The following is a 17,720-nucleotide window of genomic DNA, read 5'->3' as shown; positions in this document are numbered from 1 at the left end:
TTTTTATTCCTTGTTTGTTATATTTGCCTGCAGTTTTCTGCTGCCTTGTAGCTCTTCCCCAGATCCTGCAGCCTGGAAGAATAAGCACCCCAATTTCTTAGGGACTCTCCCTGCCAGGCTGTGGGGCTGAGACAGCTGAGAAGAAGCATCAACAAGCCCAAACACCCCTTGGGCTCCCTTCTTCTGCTCCTCAGGCTTTGCTGCCCGTCTCCCCACCCTGGAAAGTGGCAATACGGGGTGGGCTTTGCACATGGGCTGTGGCTGTGGCCTGCCAGGGGCTCACAGGTGGGGTGTGGGCTGTGTCCCCGCAGGGTGAGGAGGGCCTGCCACTACATCGTGAACCTGCGCTACTTCGAGATGTGCATCCTCCTGGTGATCGCTGCCAGCAGCATCGCCCTCGCCGCCGAGGATCCCGTCCTCACCAACTCCGACCGCAACAAAGTGATTACAACCCCCTCCCGCTGCCCCCACCAGTGCAGGCAGAGCTCCCGCAGGATTTTAGCCCTGTAGGATCTGTGGGCAGGATCTGTAGGATCAGGGCAGCCGGTGGTGGCACTCGTACCGTGCCGTGGAATCTGACTTCCCCCCCCCCACCTTCCGTTGTGAACTGTGGGAGTCACTCTCAGTTTCCCACACATGGGGTTTAGAGCCTGAGGAGATACCAGGATGCCTGGTCAGCTGTAAAGTGGCTTGGACTGAGGAGATACTGGTACAGGCGCTGGTGTGGGACACGTGATCCTGGCTAGCAGCGTCATTTGCATGGGGAATGTTTCCCTCCTGCTTGCACAGGCTGGGTTTGGGGCTGTCCTGAGCTCTTAGGGATAAGGCTGTGTTTGGGACAAGCAAACCAACCCCATTCTACCCCTGAGCCAGGCAAGCTGCTGTAGCTGGGTGTCTGGGTGGGCACGGTTTGCTCAGCAGCAGCTGCAGAGCACCTGTGCCCTCTGTCTGCAGGTGCTGAGGTATTTCGACTACGTCTTCACTGGTGTCTTCACCTTCGAGATGGTGATCAAGGTAAGAGCCCTGACAGGATGCAGCATCCCTGGGAAATTGCACAGTTTTGCAGTTCTGGTCCAAAATTGACCAGGTGGAGACCTTAAAGTCCTGTTCTCAGCAGTGCTGGTCCACAGTGCTCAGCATCTCCTTTATCAGCCTCAAGGCTTCCACACCTACACCCAGGACACTGGGGTGTGTCTGCAGTGTCCCTGTCCCCCAGCTTGGTGTCTGAGCTGCTCATTCCCTGCCTGTTTTTCTCTCTCTATCTCCCTTCCAGATGATTGATCAGGGCTTGATCCTGCAGGATGGCTCCTACTTCCGAGACCTCTGGAACATCCTGGATTTCATCGTGGTGGTGGGAGCGCTGGTGGCTTTTGCCTTGGCGTAAGTGGCCCTTGTCCTTGTCAGCTCCCTGCCTTCCCAGAACTGGGGTGGAAGAAGGATGAAACTGTGTGTCATGGCTACCAGACTCTGATTTCTTTTGCATTTTGTTTCTCTGCACCCTTCTGCTCTGCTTCTGGTGTGGCTCCTGGCAGTGCTGTGGGGCTGCTCTGGAGATGTGTTTCTCCTTGTTTTTCAGAGGCTGGTGAGAAAGCAGGCAGGGAGCAAGGCAAGGCAAGCTGGAGATGCTAGGAAGAAGTTGGTGGTACAAGTGGTTTTGAAACAGAGCAGAAGGGGCTGTTAGAGAGGGGGAAAATGGCCTAAAGGTGCCAGAGCTGGAGTTACATACCTGCTATGCATCTTGGGGTGCACAGAGACAGCAGAAGCAGCAGCCTGCCAGGTGGAGCTGCCCCCTGAACACGTTTGTGCTGGAAATGGTACCCCTGGCTGGTGACTTTTCCTCAGGTCTGAGGGGAATATTGCTCTGGAGCCCTGCAGGAATGGGCATGAGGCCGGTGGGGTTTGTGCCAGCATCCTCTGAGGCATCATGGAGAGGGTTGTGTGCTTGCCCTGCAGCGTCCCCACTGAGCATTGCTTGGAGACTGGGCTCTGGCACTGAGCTTGTGGCCCCTGTGGGTACTGGGATGTCCATGGTGCCCGTGCCATGGAGGGCAGGGCTGAGTTTCCTGCTGCTCTGATGTGCCCTGTGCTGCTGGCTGGGGCAGGGGGTGCAGTAAGCTTAGGGAGGGATGTGTGGTGCCAAGGTGGTGCTTACAGGGAAGGGGCATCCCCTGGTCCCCAGGGCTGTGCTGCCCCATTGGTGCCCGAGAAGGGAGAGGAGAAGAGAGAGGAAAGGCTCAGGCTCCTTTGTCACGCTCTTGTTCTCTCTTTGTGACACTGGCAGCAGTGGCTGGTGACAGGGGAGGGCCTGGCAGCCACATGGACGGGAGCCTTGGCCTTGTCCACATCTCAGGTACCGTGCGGGGCTCTCGGGGTGCCTACGAGGTCCCTCGATGGATTACAGCCCGTAATCCATCCCTCCCACCTCACCCCAGACTGGGCAGCAGCTCCTCCTCCTGGTTCTCACCCACTTGTGCCCCTCTGGCTCGTTGCTTGTGCCTTCCTCACCCTACTCCCCCCATTCCTCACCCAGTGCTTCCAGCCCCTGCTCTGTCCTTGGGAAGAGCATGGGAGAATTCAGCTCGCCCAGCACAGGGATGAAGCAGCCCCTGGGCAGGGCAGGGGGCTGACTGCAGACCCCGACATGGGGAAGGGGCTTGGGGCAGCTTTGCTGCCTGGGGACAATGCTCTGAGCCTCTGGAAGGCCACACAGGCCACCTCGAGGGTGGATGGAGCATCTCCAGGGTCTGGCTGATCCCTGCTCTGCCAGGACAGCCCCTGGGAGCGTGTCTGGCAGGGCTCAAGGGCATCAGCAGCCTGGAGATGCACTGAGTGGTTTGAGGAGGAGGACAAGGGAGCCTTTTCCTTCCAAGGCGACGTCCATCAAGAATTTTGATGGCTGAAGGAGCCCATGTTGTTGGCTCAGCCTGCTCCTGGGTGGAGGGCTGTCCTCACCAAGGCACAGTAAATGCTCACTGTCCCCTTGCCCTCACCCCACAAGGGTGGCACAATTCCTGCGGTGGCCCCTGAGGCTGGCAGGACCAAGCACCGAGCATGTGGGGAAGCTGCCCGGCACCTTCCAGCCCTGCTTGCCACCTGCCTGCCTCCACCCATCTTCCCGAGGGAAGGACGTTCCCTCTGGGCACGGGGCAGCTGAATTCTCGAGGGTGAGCACCCCCATCGGTCGTGGCACCGAAGCCCTTCCCGTGGAGAAGGCCTTGGCATCTCCACGCACGTCTGCAGCAACCACTGGTGTCTCCTGCTCTCTCTTGCAGCTGTAGCTGGGTAGACACTGAGCTGCTTGTGCCATGGATGGGGCTTTTTATCATGTGAACCTGCAGGATTGTCCGTCTGCCCCGCCTCCAGCGTGGCTCCTGCTGGAGGAGATGAGCTCATGGCTTCGGCAGTGAAGGGAACAAAGGCACCACGGTGATTTCCGATGGGTTCATACATTATAAAGCATTTATAAGAACACCTGCCTCTCCCCTCAGCAGCCCAGCACTGCCAAAGCTGCGGGAGCTGCAGGATATTCACCAGCTCTCCATATCCCACCCTGCCACCCTCCCTCCCACCCTCCCTCCTGATCTCCAGGGGAAAACTCTGGTGGTGATGTTCCAGTCTGTCTACTTTTCTTCTCCCTCCGTGAGCTCTTTGATGTGGGACCAGGGCAGGGGGAATGTTCTCCTCCTTCTCCTTCTCCTTCTCCTTCTCCTTCTCCTTCTCCTTCTCCTTCTCCTTCTCCTTCTCCTTCTCCTTCTCCTTCTCCTTCTCCTTCTCCTTCTCCTTCTCCTTCTCCTTCTCCTTCTCCTTCTCCTTCTCCTTCTCCTTCCTTCTCCTTCTCCTTCTCCTCTCCTCCATGGTGCTGGGTGGGAACAGCATGCCCATGGAGTGGCTGTGGCAACTTCCTGGATGAGAGCAGCTGGTGACTGAGTCCAGCACTTCCTAGTAGGAATGCTGGGATGTGCCATGCAGGTTTCCTGCTCCTTTTGCCTCCTCTCTGCACTCTGGTTTTCCCACAGGGGTCCTGGGTGGCTGTGGGCACAGCAGGAGGTTTTTGAGCTGGTTCAGCAGTGCCACCATCACCCACAAGTTGTCTGTGCCACATCTAGATCACTGAGAACCAAGTGTCCACCCACAAAGCTGTCTCTCTGTGAGCCATTGTGGCTTGTCCACTGCTCCCTTGGAGGCCACAAACCTTGAGAGAGGTTGTCTCCATTCATCCTTAGCTCACCACATGGAAAGCTAATACATCAATCCATACAGAGTCTAAATAAAAAGCTGTACATCTCCAAAGTGTTCAAATTAAATTAGCTGAAATAACCAGAACCACAACTAAAGACCCTGCTCGCCTTTGCCTCCCTCTGAGGAGGCATTTCACAGCAGTTTTGCAGAGCGGTCCAGGGGTGGTGGAAAGGTTGGTGGAGAGGCTGAGTGGCCAGTGTAGAGCCCTTGGTGTGCAGGGGCCAATTACCCAGCAGAGGGGCCTCATTCCTTGCAGCATCTCCTTGTGCCCACTGGCACCAGGGTCTGGAAGAAAGAAGGACCCCTAAGGACTGCAAAATAACCTGGTGTGAGGCAGGTCAGGGCAGAGGTCCCACCACAGAAGTGCTGCAAAGTTAAATTGTCACCTTTTCAGCACACCTCCCACATGTTGGACTGACACACAGCCAGGGGCTGGGCTTCGTGTTATGTGGTTGAGGAAATGTTTTACTTACAGGCTTTGCCCCCAGTGCTGAGCACTCTGTGTGCACGTGGCAGGGACTTGGCTCAAACAGGGACAGAGGCTTGGTTACAACCAGCCCACCTTGGCTTGTCCAATTGAGTGTCCTGCTGGCTTGCAGGAGATCCTGCACTGCAGCTCAGGCTCTTAATGCAGCTCTCAGTGGAGGTGATTTAGCAGAATTTGGGTGGGAGCTATTGTGGCTTGCAGATAGGTTCCCTCGGAGGCCCCTTCCTTTGGCTCACTGACCCCACAACTCTTGGCTGAGGAGGACCGTGTGCCTTCCTGCTGTTGCCCACTGTCCACTCCATGCAGGTTCCTCTTGCAGCAGGGCTTTCACCACGTGCCCTCCAGCCAAAACCTCCAGCAGGGAAGGCAGGAGGGGCTTCTGGACGAGCCCCTCCCTGGAGGTGTGCCCCATGCTGAAGCGTATGACATGGTCTACACGCCGTGCCTTTCTCCCGAGGTCTGGGGTGATGGGCAGCTGCTGCAGGGTCCCCATGCAGCTCCCCTGACACTTTTCTTACCTTCCTCCTCTCTTTCTTTTTCCCTCTCTCTGCTGGTGCTGCTTGGTGGCTGCTGGGCTGGATCGCCGACAGGAATGCTTTGGGGTAACTATGGTGCTCAAGATCTTGTGGGATGCTGCTCCTGGGAGTGCAGGGGGGTGGGTGCAGGTGGAGGTCAGTCTGTCCCACACCTGGGCTGACCCTCAGCTGCATTTTCAGTGACTGCAGCACGCTGCTGTGCAGGCACTGCTGAGGGCTGAAGGGATCCCCCCTCAGCAGGTGACAGACACTGCAGTTGGGGTGTCCTTGGTGACAGCTTGCACCAGCTGAGTGCTGCCCTCAAACCCTTACCCCAGCCCTCAGTCAGATGCTCCAGGCCCTTATGCAGGCCCTATTTCTGAGCAAAACAGGAGCAAAGTGAGTCCTAGGTCTGTCTGTACAGTTGCTTCCCATGCATGTGAGGGCTGTGCTCCTAGGGAGGGCTATTAATTAGTGGTTTTGTTTACATCTCATAATGATTAAGCCCATTATTGTACTCCCTGTTGCATTAACCCTCGCCAAGGAGCTGTGTAATTGGGAGCATCTGTTGTTGCAAGTAATTTCCTTGACATTTTTCAAGGGTGCCTGGTGGATCCAAGCTGTGCCACCTTCACCAGGACCTCGCTGCTCCACCCTGAGATCCAGTCTTTAGTTAAAAGACAAGGAAAAAAAAAATAAAAAAAACTAGTGTTGTGGTTGGGGAATAATCATCATATGCAAAAAATGAGGGTCATGAGGGGGCTTTTCTAAAGAATTCAACTGGTAAGCTCTGCCTCCCTCAGCTGACTTGGGGTGAAGGCAAGAGTAGCCCTGATGTGGAGAAACCTTTGAGACCCTTCCAAGGGTCCAAGCCCTGTGCCTTGGTCAGGGACACCTTCCACTATACCAGGCTGTTCAGGACCCCATCTAACTTTGCCTGGAACACTTCCAGGGATGAGGTACCCACAATTTCCCTGGCAATGTAGACCCCACTGAGCGAACCTCTCTCATTTTATTCTGAATTTCTTGCAATGGGTAGGAAACAATTTGCAGTGGTGGTGACCCTGCGCAAGCCCCATTTGCAAACAGCGTGTGCCCGAAGGAGGGAAGCAAAGCCTGTGCCCTGCAAACCTCCTGGCACTGCCTGCCCCAGTCCTGGCACTGCTTCCCACAGCGAGGGGTTTGTAAGGTCACTGGAAGGGTGCTAATCCTGGGAAAGAGAGGACTGCCTTGTTTTCCATCTCTGCCAGCGGTCAGCGCACGTGTTGGAGGGGCCGCATTTAGGTGGGCTAAGAGCTCAGCAGTGTTTGTGCCCCTCCTGTTCCCGTCTTCGCATGTGCTGGGGGTGTTGTTGGCAGTTCAGTTCTCCAGGGCACCCAGGTCTACAAGGTTATTGTCTCTCTGTCCCATTTTTGGGTGTGTGTGCTTCCCTCCGACGTGGCAGGACCAACAAGGGCCGGGATATCAAGACCATCAAGTCTCTCCGTGTGCTGCGAGTCTTGAGGCCCCTGAAAACCATCAAGAGACTGCCCAAGCTGAAGGTAACGAGCTCCATCTCCTGCCTTACATCCTCTTCTCCTCTTCTCTGGGAGCGTGATTTGCTTGTGAGCAATAAACAAGTTGTTTTCAAAGCTTTTGGGGTGCTCTAGGAGCCCCATCTGCAACCACAACGCCCTTCAGGCTGCTTCATGTCTGGAGGTGCAGGTAGTTTTTAAAAGCAAGCCTGGACCACTGCAAGGTGTCCAGAAGTAGTTCCTCTGCCAGGGAAAGTGGGGCTTGAGTGGACAAAATGGAGCAAAGCCCGGATGTTCTCCTGAAAAATAGGCTGCCCTGGTTTTGGAGAGCTCAAATCTCTTTGCAGAGTTTTTCATCTTTCCCACCAGAGCAGGTTGCAAATAGCTCGGGGTTTTGTGTGCTGTGCTGTCACAGTGCTGCACTGGAGAGGGATTTCCCATCTCAATAATGGGATTATTTCTGCATCACAGGTAGGATTATGAATTTCCCTACCTTAGCTGATGGGGTACAGAGACAAAAAAAGAGTATGACAACAAGAAAGCCATTTTTTTTTCACCTGCAAGTGGTTTGGCTGATTGATGAGAGCCAGGGTGGCAGCCCAGAAACATGGGGGTTGACCCCAGGTTTTCTTCCTGATCAGTGGACGGAGTCAGCCTGTGTCAGTTCCTTTCTGGAAGTGCCTGTCTCTATCATGCAACAGGGATAAGGACAATCCCCACTTGAAGTGCTGTGAGAGCCAGGGCTGTGAGCACTAAGGAACGTGCTGCTGTGCCAGGCAGAGGTATTTGCTCTGCCTTGTTATTTGGGGTGATGTGAAATGATGAAGTGTTCGCTAATTAGTCTTGAGTGCTGCTAATTGCATCATTAGGATGGTCCCCCTGTCTGCTTCCGTGGTTGCAGAGAACACAGAGGACACAAATATCCATCCCTGGTGCTGTCTCAGGGGCTGCATGGTGCCTACACATGTGCTGTGGGTGCTCTGGGTGTTCACCTCATTCACAAAATAGCTCTTGGCCTGGGAGAAAGCCCAGCTCTTTCCTTCTTTTCCCAGCAAGTAACCTGGTCTTGGTCCAGGGCTGTGGGTTCCCCAGGGTGAGCTTTTCCCTCTCTTCCAGGCTGTTTTTGACTGTGTTGTGACATCTCTCAAGAATGTCTTCAACATCCTCATTGTCTACAAGCTCTTCATGTTCATCTTTGCCGTCATTGCCGTGCAGCTCTTCAAGGGGAAGTTCTTCTACTGCACTGACAGCTCCAAGGACACGCAGAAGGACTGCATGTGGGTGCCCTGTGGAGTAGCTCTGGTGCTTCTGACCCCTCTGGCAAGGGCAGGGTGCTGGGTCATGTCTGCTGTGCATCCCTCTTAAGTCCTTGGCCGTGATTTGCTCCTGGGGACAGCATGGGCTGAGCTCTGTCCCCAGTTCTGTGGCCCATCCTTCTATGGGGTGCAGAGCCCTTAACTGGCTCCTCTTCTTTCCTCCTTCTCTCTTCTGTTTTACTTTCCCCTTCTCTCTCCCCTTCCTTGTGGTTGTTATCCAGCTTCTCCCCATCTCTACCTGCGGGAAGAGAGGTGACCCCCTCACACACCCACACTGCCCCCAGCGTTCAAACCCACCATCCCATACTCTGGCAACCCAAAAACCCGAGGTCACTGCTCCCTCTCCACCTTGCAGAGGGAACTACGTGGACCACGAGAAGAACAAGATGGAGGTGAAATGCCGGGAGTGGAAGCGGCACGAGTTTCACTACGACAATATCATCTGGGCTCTGCTCACCCTGTTCACCGTGTCCACTGGCGAGGGGTGGCCCCAGTGAGTATTCTGCTCCATCTGTCCCCTTGAATAGGGGTGGTCACCCTGTTGGGGTGGTCAGGTTGCACCCAGTGAGACTGAGAGAGGAGCTGCTGGGCAGGGAGCGGAGAGAATAAAAAGTTACACCAGCACAAAAGAGCTTTTAGCCCCGCTATGAAGCTGGGGTTAGCTTCTTCCTTAGGGAGTGAATGATGGAAAATGCCTTTTCTGCATGGCCCAGAGATATATTTTAAGTCAATATTAGGGATAACATTAGGACTGGACCTCTCTAAATGCTCATGTGAGTTTGGGCAATATTTTTTTCTCTGTATGCAGAGCACTGGAAGATCCATTTTCCATCAGGGACATGGCAAAGCACCATAAAACAAGCTGTAGCCATTTAAAAGTGTCATCCTTGAAAGCACATTAGGACAGAGCTTTATCTGGTCATTATACAAGCATGGACAGACAGAGCTGGGTCCCATTGGAAGTGCTGGATGTATCCCTGGTTGCTTTTCTTCACCTCTCTGCCCACAGGGTGCTGCAGCACTCGGTGGATGTGACGGAGGAGGACCGTGGGCCCAGCCGCAGCAACCGCATGGAGATGTCCATTTTTTATGTCGTCTACTTTGTGGTCTTCCCTTTCTTCTTCGTCAACATTTTCGTGGCTCTCATCATCATCACGTTCCAAGAGCAAGGAGACAAAATGATGGAGGAGTGCAGCCTGGAGAAGAACGAGGTATGGTCTGGGGAGGGGGAACAAGGACATTTCCATGGGGTTTTTAGCAATTTGGGAGCTTGGAACTCCCTTGCTATCGAAAAGGTGAGAAACCCATGAGCCAGCTACCTTCGCAGATCATGGAGGAAAGAATTGTGGCAGCCACCAGCACCTCCCAGGTGTCCATGGGGGTCTGATGGGTGCTATTTTGTTGCAGAGGGCCTGCATTGACTTTGCCATCAGCGCCAAGCCCCTGACGCGGTACATGCCCCAGAACAGACACACCTTCCAGTACCGCGTGTGGCACTTTGTGGTGTCCCCATCCTTCGAGTACACCATCATGGCCATGATAGCGCTCAACACCGTGGTGCTCATGATGAAGGTGAGCTGGTGCTCAGAGGGAGGCTGTCCTCTTTGTTTGGAGTATAATAGGAACAATCAGGATGGGAGCAGAGGGAATTTTGGTTGTGGAGATGCTTTGAGGTGTGTAAATTCTCTGGGCACATCCACGTGAAACAATACAGGAGCCAAAGTGGAGGTAGCACCTTTTCTAAAAGAAATTACCCAAATTATTTAGACCTCTTTAACTACTGTAGGCAGATCTGGATTTCCTCTGTGCTCCCTTCTTAGAAGAAGTGGCATCTGTCCTGGGAGAGGGGTGGAGAGAGTAAGGAGGAGGTGTTCTTGAGGCCCCCAAGGCAAGGAACATGGACCATCACAGGCCTGTCCCGAGGGAGGGGTGAGGAAAGGAAGGAATTCTGGAGGCAGCGAGGGCAGCAAACATAGGCCATGTCAGGCTTGTGCCGGGACAGTCATCAGCCATGAGGCTGGCAGACCCCCTCCTGGCTAGTGCTGTCTCTGTTTCCACCAGTACTATTCTGCTCCATACACCTATGAGCTGGCCCTGAAGTACCTGAACATTGCCTTCACCATGGTGTTCTCCTTGGAGTGCGTCCTCAAGATCATCGCTTTTGGCTTCCTGGTGAGTGCCTGCTCCTGTTCTTTATGAGGGTGTTAATTTGCACTTTGGCAGTGCACAGATCACAGAGGGAAGGCGTTAATAATGTGAAGTTGCTGTTACTTATTTTGGATCTTGGCCTGAGAGCTGCTTTTGGGCTGGAGTCCTTTGGTTCTCATTGCACTTCCCAGTGCTGGATGCTGCTGGTGGAAGAAGCCACACTGCTGCTTTACTTCTTGCCTCATGCTCTGTGCCTGGACCATGCATGTTCTGTGCTGCTGCTCTGTTAGAGCCCACTGCTGCTGCATGGGCTGGTGGCTGTGCTCCCTTGTCCCCACAAGTCAGGACGTGCTGGTGCACGTCTGTCCTTTGGCTGTACCTGAGCAGCAGTGAGACCTCCCTGATGGATTCACAGTCCTCGAGCTCCCAGCTGCTCATTTGGCATCTGAAACCACGGATTGCTGTTTCTTCAGCTATTCTTTGCTGCTTATGGAAGACAAAGTCCACTATCAGGAGGGTTTCTAGCCACCCTCCTTGCTCCCAGTAGCACCAGTCACGGTCACGTTTGGTCTTGTGCCAGCTGCTGTGTGTTTGGAGTTTTTCACGAACAGGACAGGATTCTGGGATTCGTTCCTTGAGCTTTATTGCAGCATCAGCCTCATCACAGGGTTGAGACAATAGAAAGATGGCAAAAGCTCACATCTTGCCAACAACAGCCAAAGGTATCTTTGTTACAGAGCATTTAAAAAACTTTCTAGCCAGTAGCATATTGCCAAAGCTTACAGACAATTGTTCTGGCCAATCATTAAAAGCACACATACACCTGCTTCACACAATGCTTGCTCCTCTGCTCTCTATTAACAATACACAATACACCATTATTAGGCGTAAAACCTTCTACTATCTTGTTAGGCATATTTTTCTGCAGTCTTAAGGTCTGTCTTAGCCAAGCCTAAAACTCAAGCTATTGTTTCATGTCCTTGCTTGCTGTACTATTGTAACTTTTTCTACATTCAGACTTTGCAGCTGTAGATGGTTCTAATTCCTCTGCTCTTTCTGTTTCTAAGACCTGCTTTTACAGCTTTCTGAAAATCTTACTTTTACTATTTCCCGCACTGCTGCACAAATAGCAGGGGCTGAGATGTGTCCTGGTGTCTGTGAAGAGGAGGGCAAAGCAGCCTCCTGGCCGTGAGGGTCAATGTGGCGAGCTGCTGCAGCCTGACCTAGGCTGTGGCTGCTTTTCCTGCTCCCATTTGCCAGGGTGGTGTGTTGCATGCATGAATCATCTCCCAGGAAAAGCTGCTTGCTGCAGGCATGCTCAGGTCTGCCACTGTCTCAGACACAGGATGGTGTTCCGGACTGTGGCTGCATACAAATGGGCTGCGAGGTCTCCACCGCTGGCCATGAGCAGCTTTGGCCCGTGGCCCAGCACCTTCAGACCTGCCATCCCTGAGCTCAAATCCCCGTTCCCTCTCTCCCTCTTTCTTTTGCAGAATTATTTCCGGGACACCTGGAACATCTTTGACTTCATCACGGTCATCGGCAGCATTACAGAGATCATCCTGACGGACACCAAGGTGAAGCAGGGCTGGGAGCAGTGGGCTGTGGGGTGGTGGTGGGAGCTCCCACCTCCCTCTGACCCTCTCATCTCCTCCCAGCTGGTGAACACCAGCAGCTTCAACATGAGCTTCCTGAAGCTTTTCCGGGCTGCTCGGCTCATCAAGCTGCTCCGCCAGGGTTACACCATCCGCATCCTGCTCTGGACGTTTGTGCAGTCCTTCAAGGTCAGTCTCATGTGCCCTGGCCTCTTCCCAGGCCACAGGGATGTGGTGCTGCTCCCAAATATAGGCTGTTGCCACGGCCTTGTAGGAGAGACGGACCAGCACAGCTCACCTGTGAGTTCTGTACTCCTCTGGGGCTGGACCTGTGATAATGAGATGATTCGTCTGCTTCTCTTGCAGGCACTCCCCTACGTCTGCCTGCTGATTGCCATGCTTTTCTTCATCTACGCCATCATTGGGATGCAGGTGAGACAGACGTGTCCGTGCGTCCCTGTGGCACAGACAGTGACACCAGCGTGTTCCCAGTGTTGCACGCAGGAGCCAGCCTTGTGCCTGCCTGTCATTGCTGCACCCAGCCGCAGTGCCAGGAGGGTGCTGAGGGTGGAACAGCTCCTCTGGGAGCTGCAGGGCCCTGGGGGAAACTGCCATGGGCTTGTTCAGTCAAGCTGCACAACTGCCTTCCCAACTGGTCCCCTTGGGGATGTGGCCCTGGGGACTCAGCTGTGCGCCTGCCATCCATCTTGTCCCTGCAGCTGCACCGCTGTCGGTCTGTTCGGGCACTCACATTTCGAGCCCTGCCGTGATCTCCCAGCTGCTGGGGGTGTGCAGAGCACGGGGAGGCCTCAGTTTCACGGGCTGCAGCTGGTGAATAAGAGGCACGTGAGCTGAACCCCTCAGCCCCGCACGTGCTGCAGGGCTGGCTCGCCTCTGCTGTGACTAAATCCCACGCTGGAGATATGACAAAGCATCCTCGACGGCGAGCACTGGGGATGTGGAGCTGCCCGACGAGCTGCCACACTACCCAATGCCTCATTTTGGGGTGACAGAGGCCCCTGGCTTGTGCTGCTTGGCAGCTCTGCTGTTTAGGATCTTCCAGTGGCTGATTTTTGCCACCCTGTCCTACTCACCTCGGCACCGGCTCCAGGTGTTCTTCTAAACAGCCGCCATCTGACTCAGCCCCCCTCCCTGCCGGCTGGTAGTATTAGATTTATTTTTTAACTTTTTTTTTTTAACACCATTGTGAACAAATCCCCAAGCAGTAAAGTCTGTGGGCGTTATTTGAGCAAAATAGCTGGAGGCAGAAAATATTCTACAATTACACATTCCAAAAAACCTGTACAGGGAAAAAATACTCTGCAGTTGGTGTATTTTTAGGTTCAGGGAAAGGGGAATAAATATTTAACAGTAATAACAGCACATATTTCCAATCTGAGGCACTTTACGAATGTTCGGTATGTCTTACCACAGCCTTGGCTGAGGGTTGTTGTCAGAATATTGTCCATTGTTTGATCTTTGTTGCCTCTCTTATACCTGGGGATGGTGGGGTCTGTCCCTCCCTCCCTGAGCCCTTCCCCACCCTTTTTGCAGTGCTGTGCCTGACCCCAGCATCACAGACCAGTTCTCCACCAAGGGAAAAGCTCCTGGGAGTGTCCAGGAGTGTGGCCCAGGACGGTGGGACTTTGTCCCCGCACCTCCAGCGTAGCTGGGGTCGCTGGGTGCCATGCGGTGCTCAGATAGCATCGAGGGATGGATGTGGAATGGTTGGACTCAGCTGATCCCAGGCCCTCCATGCTCCTGTTTCCATGGTAGCTGAGCCTCTTGCAGCCTTTGCCACCCACAGCAAATCCCTGCCAAGGAGAGGAGAGCCTCCTTCCCCGATGGCTGCCTGGCACCAGCTCCTTGGCACGCTGGCTGTGCACCAGCCTGTGTTTGCTGGGGTACTTTGCGAGCAATCACAGTGTCAGAGAATGCTTTGGGTTGGAAGGGACTTTAAAGGCCACCTTGTCCAACCCCATGGCAGGGACATCTTCATCTAGATCAGGTTGCTCAGAGCCCTGTCCAACCCAACCTGGAGTGCTCTCAAGGATGGGAATGCGAACGGGCAGCTGCTTCCCTGGCTGATGAGCTCTTGCCTGAAGAGCTGAGCCCTTTTTCTCCCTTCTGCAGGTTTTTGGCAATATCAAACTAGATGAGGAAAGCCACATTAACCGGCACAACAACTTCCGCAGCTTCCTGGGCTCCCTCATGCTCCTCTTCAGGTGAGCAGCCATGGAAAATGTTCCTCCACCTGCCAGAGATGCGTTTAATTTGGGCAGGGGGTGATGAGGCTTCTCCTGGGGACGTCCTGACTCCGTCCCGTGCCACCACGAGCTGCTGACAGCAGCTGACAGGGCTGTGTTGGTAACAGGAGTGCCACCGGAGAGGCGTGGCAGGAGATCATGCTGTCCTGCCTGGAGGGCAAAGGCTGCGAGCCAGACACGACGGCGACGTCCGGGCAGAACGAGAATGAGCGCTGCGGCACTGACCTGGCCTATGTTTACTTTGTGTCCTTCATCTTCTTCTGCTCCTTCCTGGTGAGTTGCCTCCTCTGAGGGCTCTGGGGATCCCCCTTTTCAGCACCCCAGCCATCAGGTCATCTTCCATCGCTTTCCCACAATCACTCTTTCTTCTCTCTCCCTTCCCTTCTCTGCTCCCTCTCCCCCACCTTCCCCCGCTCTCTCCCTTCCCTTCTCTCCCCTCAATTTCCTTTCTCTCTGCCTTTTCCCCCTTTGATTTAGATGCTCAACCTGTTTGTGGCCGTCATCATGGACAACTTTGAATACCTGACACGGGATTCCTCCATCCTGGGCCCTCACCATCTGGATGAGTTTGTCCGGATCTGGGCAGAGTACGACCGAGCAGCGTGGTATGTAGCCAGCTCCTTCTCTCCCAAGCAACCTCTCAGAGCTGGTTCTAAACCAGGGTCTCTGTGTTCTCCTAGTGGAAGTGTAGTTCTCAGTGATGTCAGGGATGTGCTGCTGTCACCCGTGGTCACAGCAGCTGGTTCTTGTACTGCTTGGTGGCACAGGCGTCTTTGGGTGATGTTCAGTTTGCCGTGGGGTGTTCATCCTGAGTGCTGGACGTTCCTGCTCTTCCTCCTCTCCCTGCCCAGCAGGCAGATCCCCCTCAGCCTCCTTTCCTGTCCCCATGCACCAGCTGGGAGCCTTTGCCCTGAGACTGGCTGCATCCCTTGCTCCCCAGCCCCCGCAGCTCCTGATGAGAGCAGGGCTGAGCGGGGCTTGTTCCCTCCCGTGGGGATCTGCTGGGCTCCTGCCAAACCACCTGCACAGGACCTTGTTTGGGGCCTGTTTGGGGAGCTGTGTTCTGTGCTGGCCAGCCCACTCACCCCTCTGGAGATGGGAGGGCTTTGGCTGCTGCACTCCTGCCCTTGCTGATGAGGACTTTGGAGAACAGGGCTCCTGTTTGGAGGCAGCAGCCTGTTCCCAGCAGTGGGATGGGCTCACAGGGCCCACACACACCCTGGGTGGCCAGAATTTGGCCCTGCTCCTCCTGCTGCTGCTGCAGAGGCCTTGCTCTCCACTGCTCCTCCTCCTTGGAGGGTCCCAAGCATCCCTAGAGCAATGCCCTTGGCAGCTCTGGGAACATGTTTGCCCTTCACTCAGCCCCAGCACCACCAAGGGTACCTTGTGTGGCCCCTTCCAGAGCCCAGGGACTCCTTGGGGCTGCGATCCACCACTGCCAGGGAGCCTGTGCCATCTTAGCTCTTGGCCTTGGCAACCCCACATGCTCCTATTGGAGACTCTTTGCCTCCACGTCCTGCCCTCAGGAGACCAGCCCCAGCCAAGGTATTTTTTTGTGCCCAATATTAGCTCCAACCAGAGAAAGGAGAGGAGGTGGAGCAGTGAAGCACCCAGCTGCTCGCTCTGGGGTGGCTCTTGGGAAGGGTTTCTCCATGCTGGGCACTTGATTCCCTCTCATCGCCCACGATGGTGGCCTCGGTGTCCGGGAGCTACTGTAAAACAAGCCTGAGCTGTCCTGTCCATGCCATGTGCCCCTCTGATTCCTGAGCAAGCCACGCTTGTAGCCAGTGGTTAGGGGACACGGGAGACAGTGGTGGCAGCCCTGGCCCCGGTGCCGGGCCAGGAACGGGTGAGTACATCCCAACAGCTCCCACCACATCCCAACAGCGGCACCATCACACGGAGCTCTCCTGGGGAGAGCATCCAGCACCAGGGGGGAGCAGGGATGGGATTTGTCCAGATGGTTGGGGTCTGGTTGGTTCTTCATCTCTGGCCAGCAATGGAAAGGGGATGGGAGAGAAGCAAGGAGAAAGAAACCAGAGGCAAAGACGCCGGGTAGGACGGTGACGCCGCTCTTTGCCTCCCCGCGTGGTTTCCCTCCAAGCTTGTCCGAGGATGCCCAGGAGGTTGCAGCAGCTGCACCTCAGCACTTCCACCCCAACGCTTCCCCAGGGGCTCTGGGCTGGAGCGGAGTGGGGAGCTCAGCATCCTGCACCCTCTCCTGCCAGCTCTGTGCCTCGGCTGCTTCCTCGTTCCCGTGGTGCTGGAGGATACGGCCGTATCCTGGGATGGCTGCACCGGCTCTGGGCAGATGTGCTTCTGTGGGAGGAATGGGGGTGTGTGTTTGGGGAGGATGGCTTCTAATAATGTGCACCCTTGGCAGAGCTGGGCTGGTGGCCAGAGCACAGGACTGGAGTGCGCCAGGTGCCACAGCCCCCAGCTGGTCACATTATCCCTCCCTGTCTCAGGTTCCCCAGATCTTGGAGGCACAAGTGGCTCAGCTGCCAACCTCACTTGGGACCTCGTGGGTCTCAGAGGGTTGGCTGTGTGAGGACAGGGGCTCTGGTGATGGGGCACAACTCCTTGGGTTAGAACTCCACCAAGCTGCAGGCTCACTGTGTCTAAAATCCCAGCCCTCTCCCACCAGGCGCAGGGGTCAGGGGCACAATGAGGAAGGCTCACGGGATGGTGTCCACCACCAAAACTGTCCTTCTCCAGGGTGAAGATAGGACAGTGTGAGGAGATACGAGCCAGCTCTCATGGTGGAAAAGACGGTAGCTGATGCTCACAGCTTTTTCTCCTCTCTGGGTCTGACAGAGCCACAAGGAGAAGAGTTGTGCTCTGCTGGGGGTCTTGCCCCACAGATGGCCCCAGCATCCCCCCGATAAGCTCTCCATCCTCCCCTCCACCCTCTCAGTGTCCTATTAACCCACCTGTGCTTCCTTTGCAGCGGCAGGATCTCGTATAAGGATATGTACAAATTAGTACGGGTGATCTCGCCTCCTCTGGGCCTAGGAGAGAACTGCCCCTACAGGGTGGCGTGCAAGGTTTGCCTCCCAGTCCTCCGCCACAACCTGGCCACGGGACACACCATCCACCCCTCCTTCCCCCGCTCCACTAGCACCGCGCCTCCCCAGGGACCCCTGACGTTGCTTTCCTTCGAGTTTAAAGAGGTCCACTGCCTCCCAGAGCCAGCAGCTGTTCCCCTCTGGGGGAGGCATCAGTGGGGCTGGGGGGGGGCTCAGAGCCTCCTGGGGTGGGTTTTGACAAATTGTGCCCCCCCAGCAAGCCCCCCACCCCAGTTCCACCGGTGCAGAGAGCCCCGAGGGGCGCCAGGCCAAATGCCACTGTCCCTGCTCGACTCCTCAAAGCACCTCATGTGGGACGAGGTTTTTGGGAGGGTTTGCTCCTCAGGAGGGAAGGAGGGAGCAAAGGCTGGAGGATGTTGGGGACTTTGCTGTTGTTTTGGACAGTGAGGGCCGGGGGAGGATGAGGAGGCCAGGGTGACCCCTGTTCCTGAGGGATGCTGTGCTGTACCCAACAGCCCTGTCCTCAAGTGTGGCGCTTTGGAGGACAAACAATCACATCTCTGAGGAGCAGGACTCTTGCTAGTCTTGCACAAAGCTTGCTGGATCTGCC

At 55.3% G+C, this 17,720-nt stretch overlaps 1 protein-coding gene across 1 annotated transcript in view; it reads left to right on the top strand.

The window, feature by feature from the left end:
• Nucleotides 1–17,720, top strand: part of CACNA1E (calcium voltage-gated channel subunit alpha1 E) — a 96,173-nt gene that overhangs the window by 60,583 nt on the left and 17,870 nt on the right. Inside the window, exons 24-39 of the mRNA XM_053950042.1 lie at nt 312–441; nt 955–1,014; nt 1,274–1,380; nt 5,317–5,328; nt 6,686–6,782; nt 7,872–8,032; nt 8,427–8,564; nt 9,081–9,282; nt 9,479–9,643; nt 10,133–10,243; nt 11,713–11,796; nt 11,878–12,003; nt 12,181–12,246; nt 13,948–14,039; nt 14,189–14,354; nt 14,559–14,686. Coding sequence (XP_053806017.1) covers nt 312–441; nt 955–1,014; nt 1,274–1,380; nt 5,317–5,328; nt 6,686–6,782; nt 7,872–8,032; nt 8,427–8,564; nt 9,081–9,282; nt 9,479–9,643; nt 10,133–10,243; nt 11,713–11,796; nt 11,878–12,003; nt 12,181–12,246; nt 13,948–14,039; nt 14,189–14,354; nt 14,559–14,686 — 1,845 coding nt within the window. The remainder of the gene's footprint in view (nt 1–311; nt 442–954; nt 1,015–1,273; nt 1,381–5,316; nt 5,329–6,685; nt 6,783–7,871; nt 8,033–8,426; nt 8,565–9,080; nt 9,283–9,478; nt 9,644–10,132; nt 10,244–11,712; nt 11,797–11,877; nt 12,004–12,180; nt 12,247–13,947; nt 14,040–14,188; nt 14,355–14,558; nt 14,687–17,720) is intronic.

This window comes from Vidua chalybeata, chromosome 9 (assembly GCF_026979565.1).
Source record: "Vidua chalybeata isolate OUT-0048 chromosome 9, bVidCha1 merged haplotype, whole genome shotgun sequence".
Lineage (NCBI taxonomy): Eukaryota > Metazoa > Chordata > Aves > Passeriformes > Viduidae > Vidua > Vidua chalybeata.
This window is presented reverse-complemented; position numbering and strand designations above follow the sequence as displayed.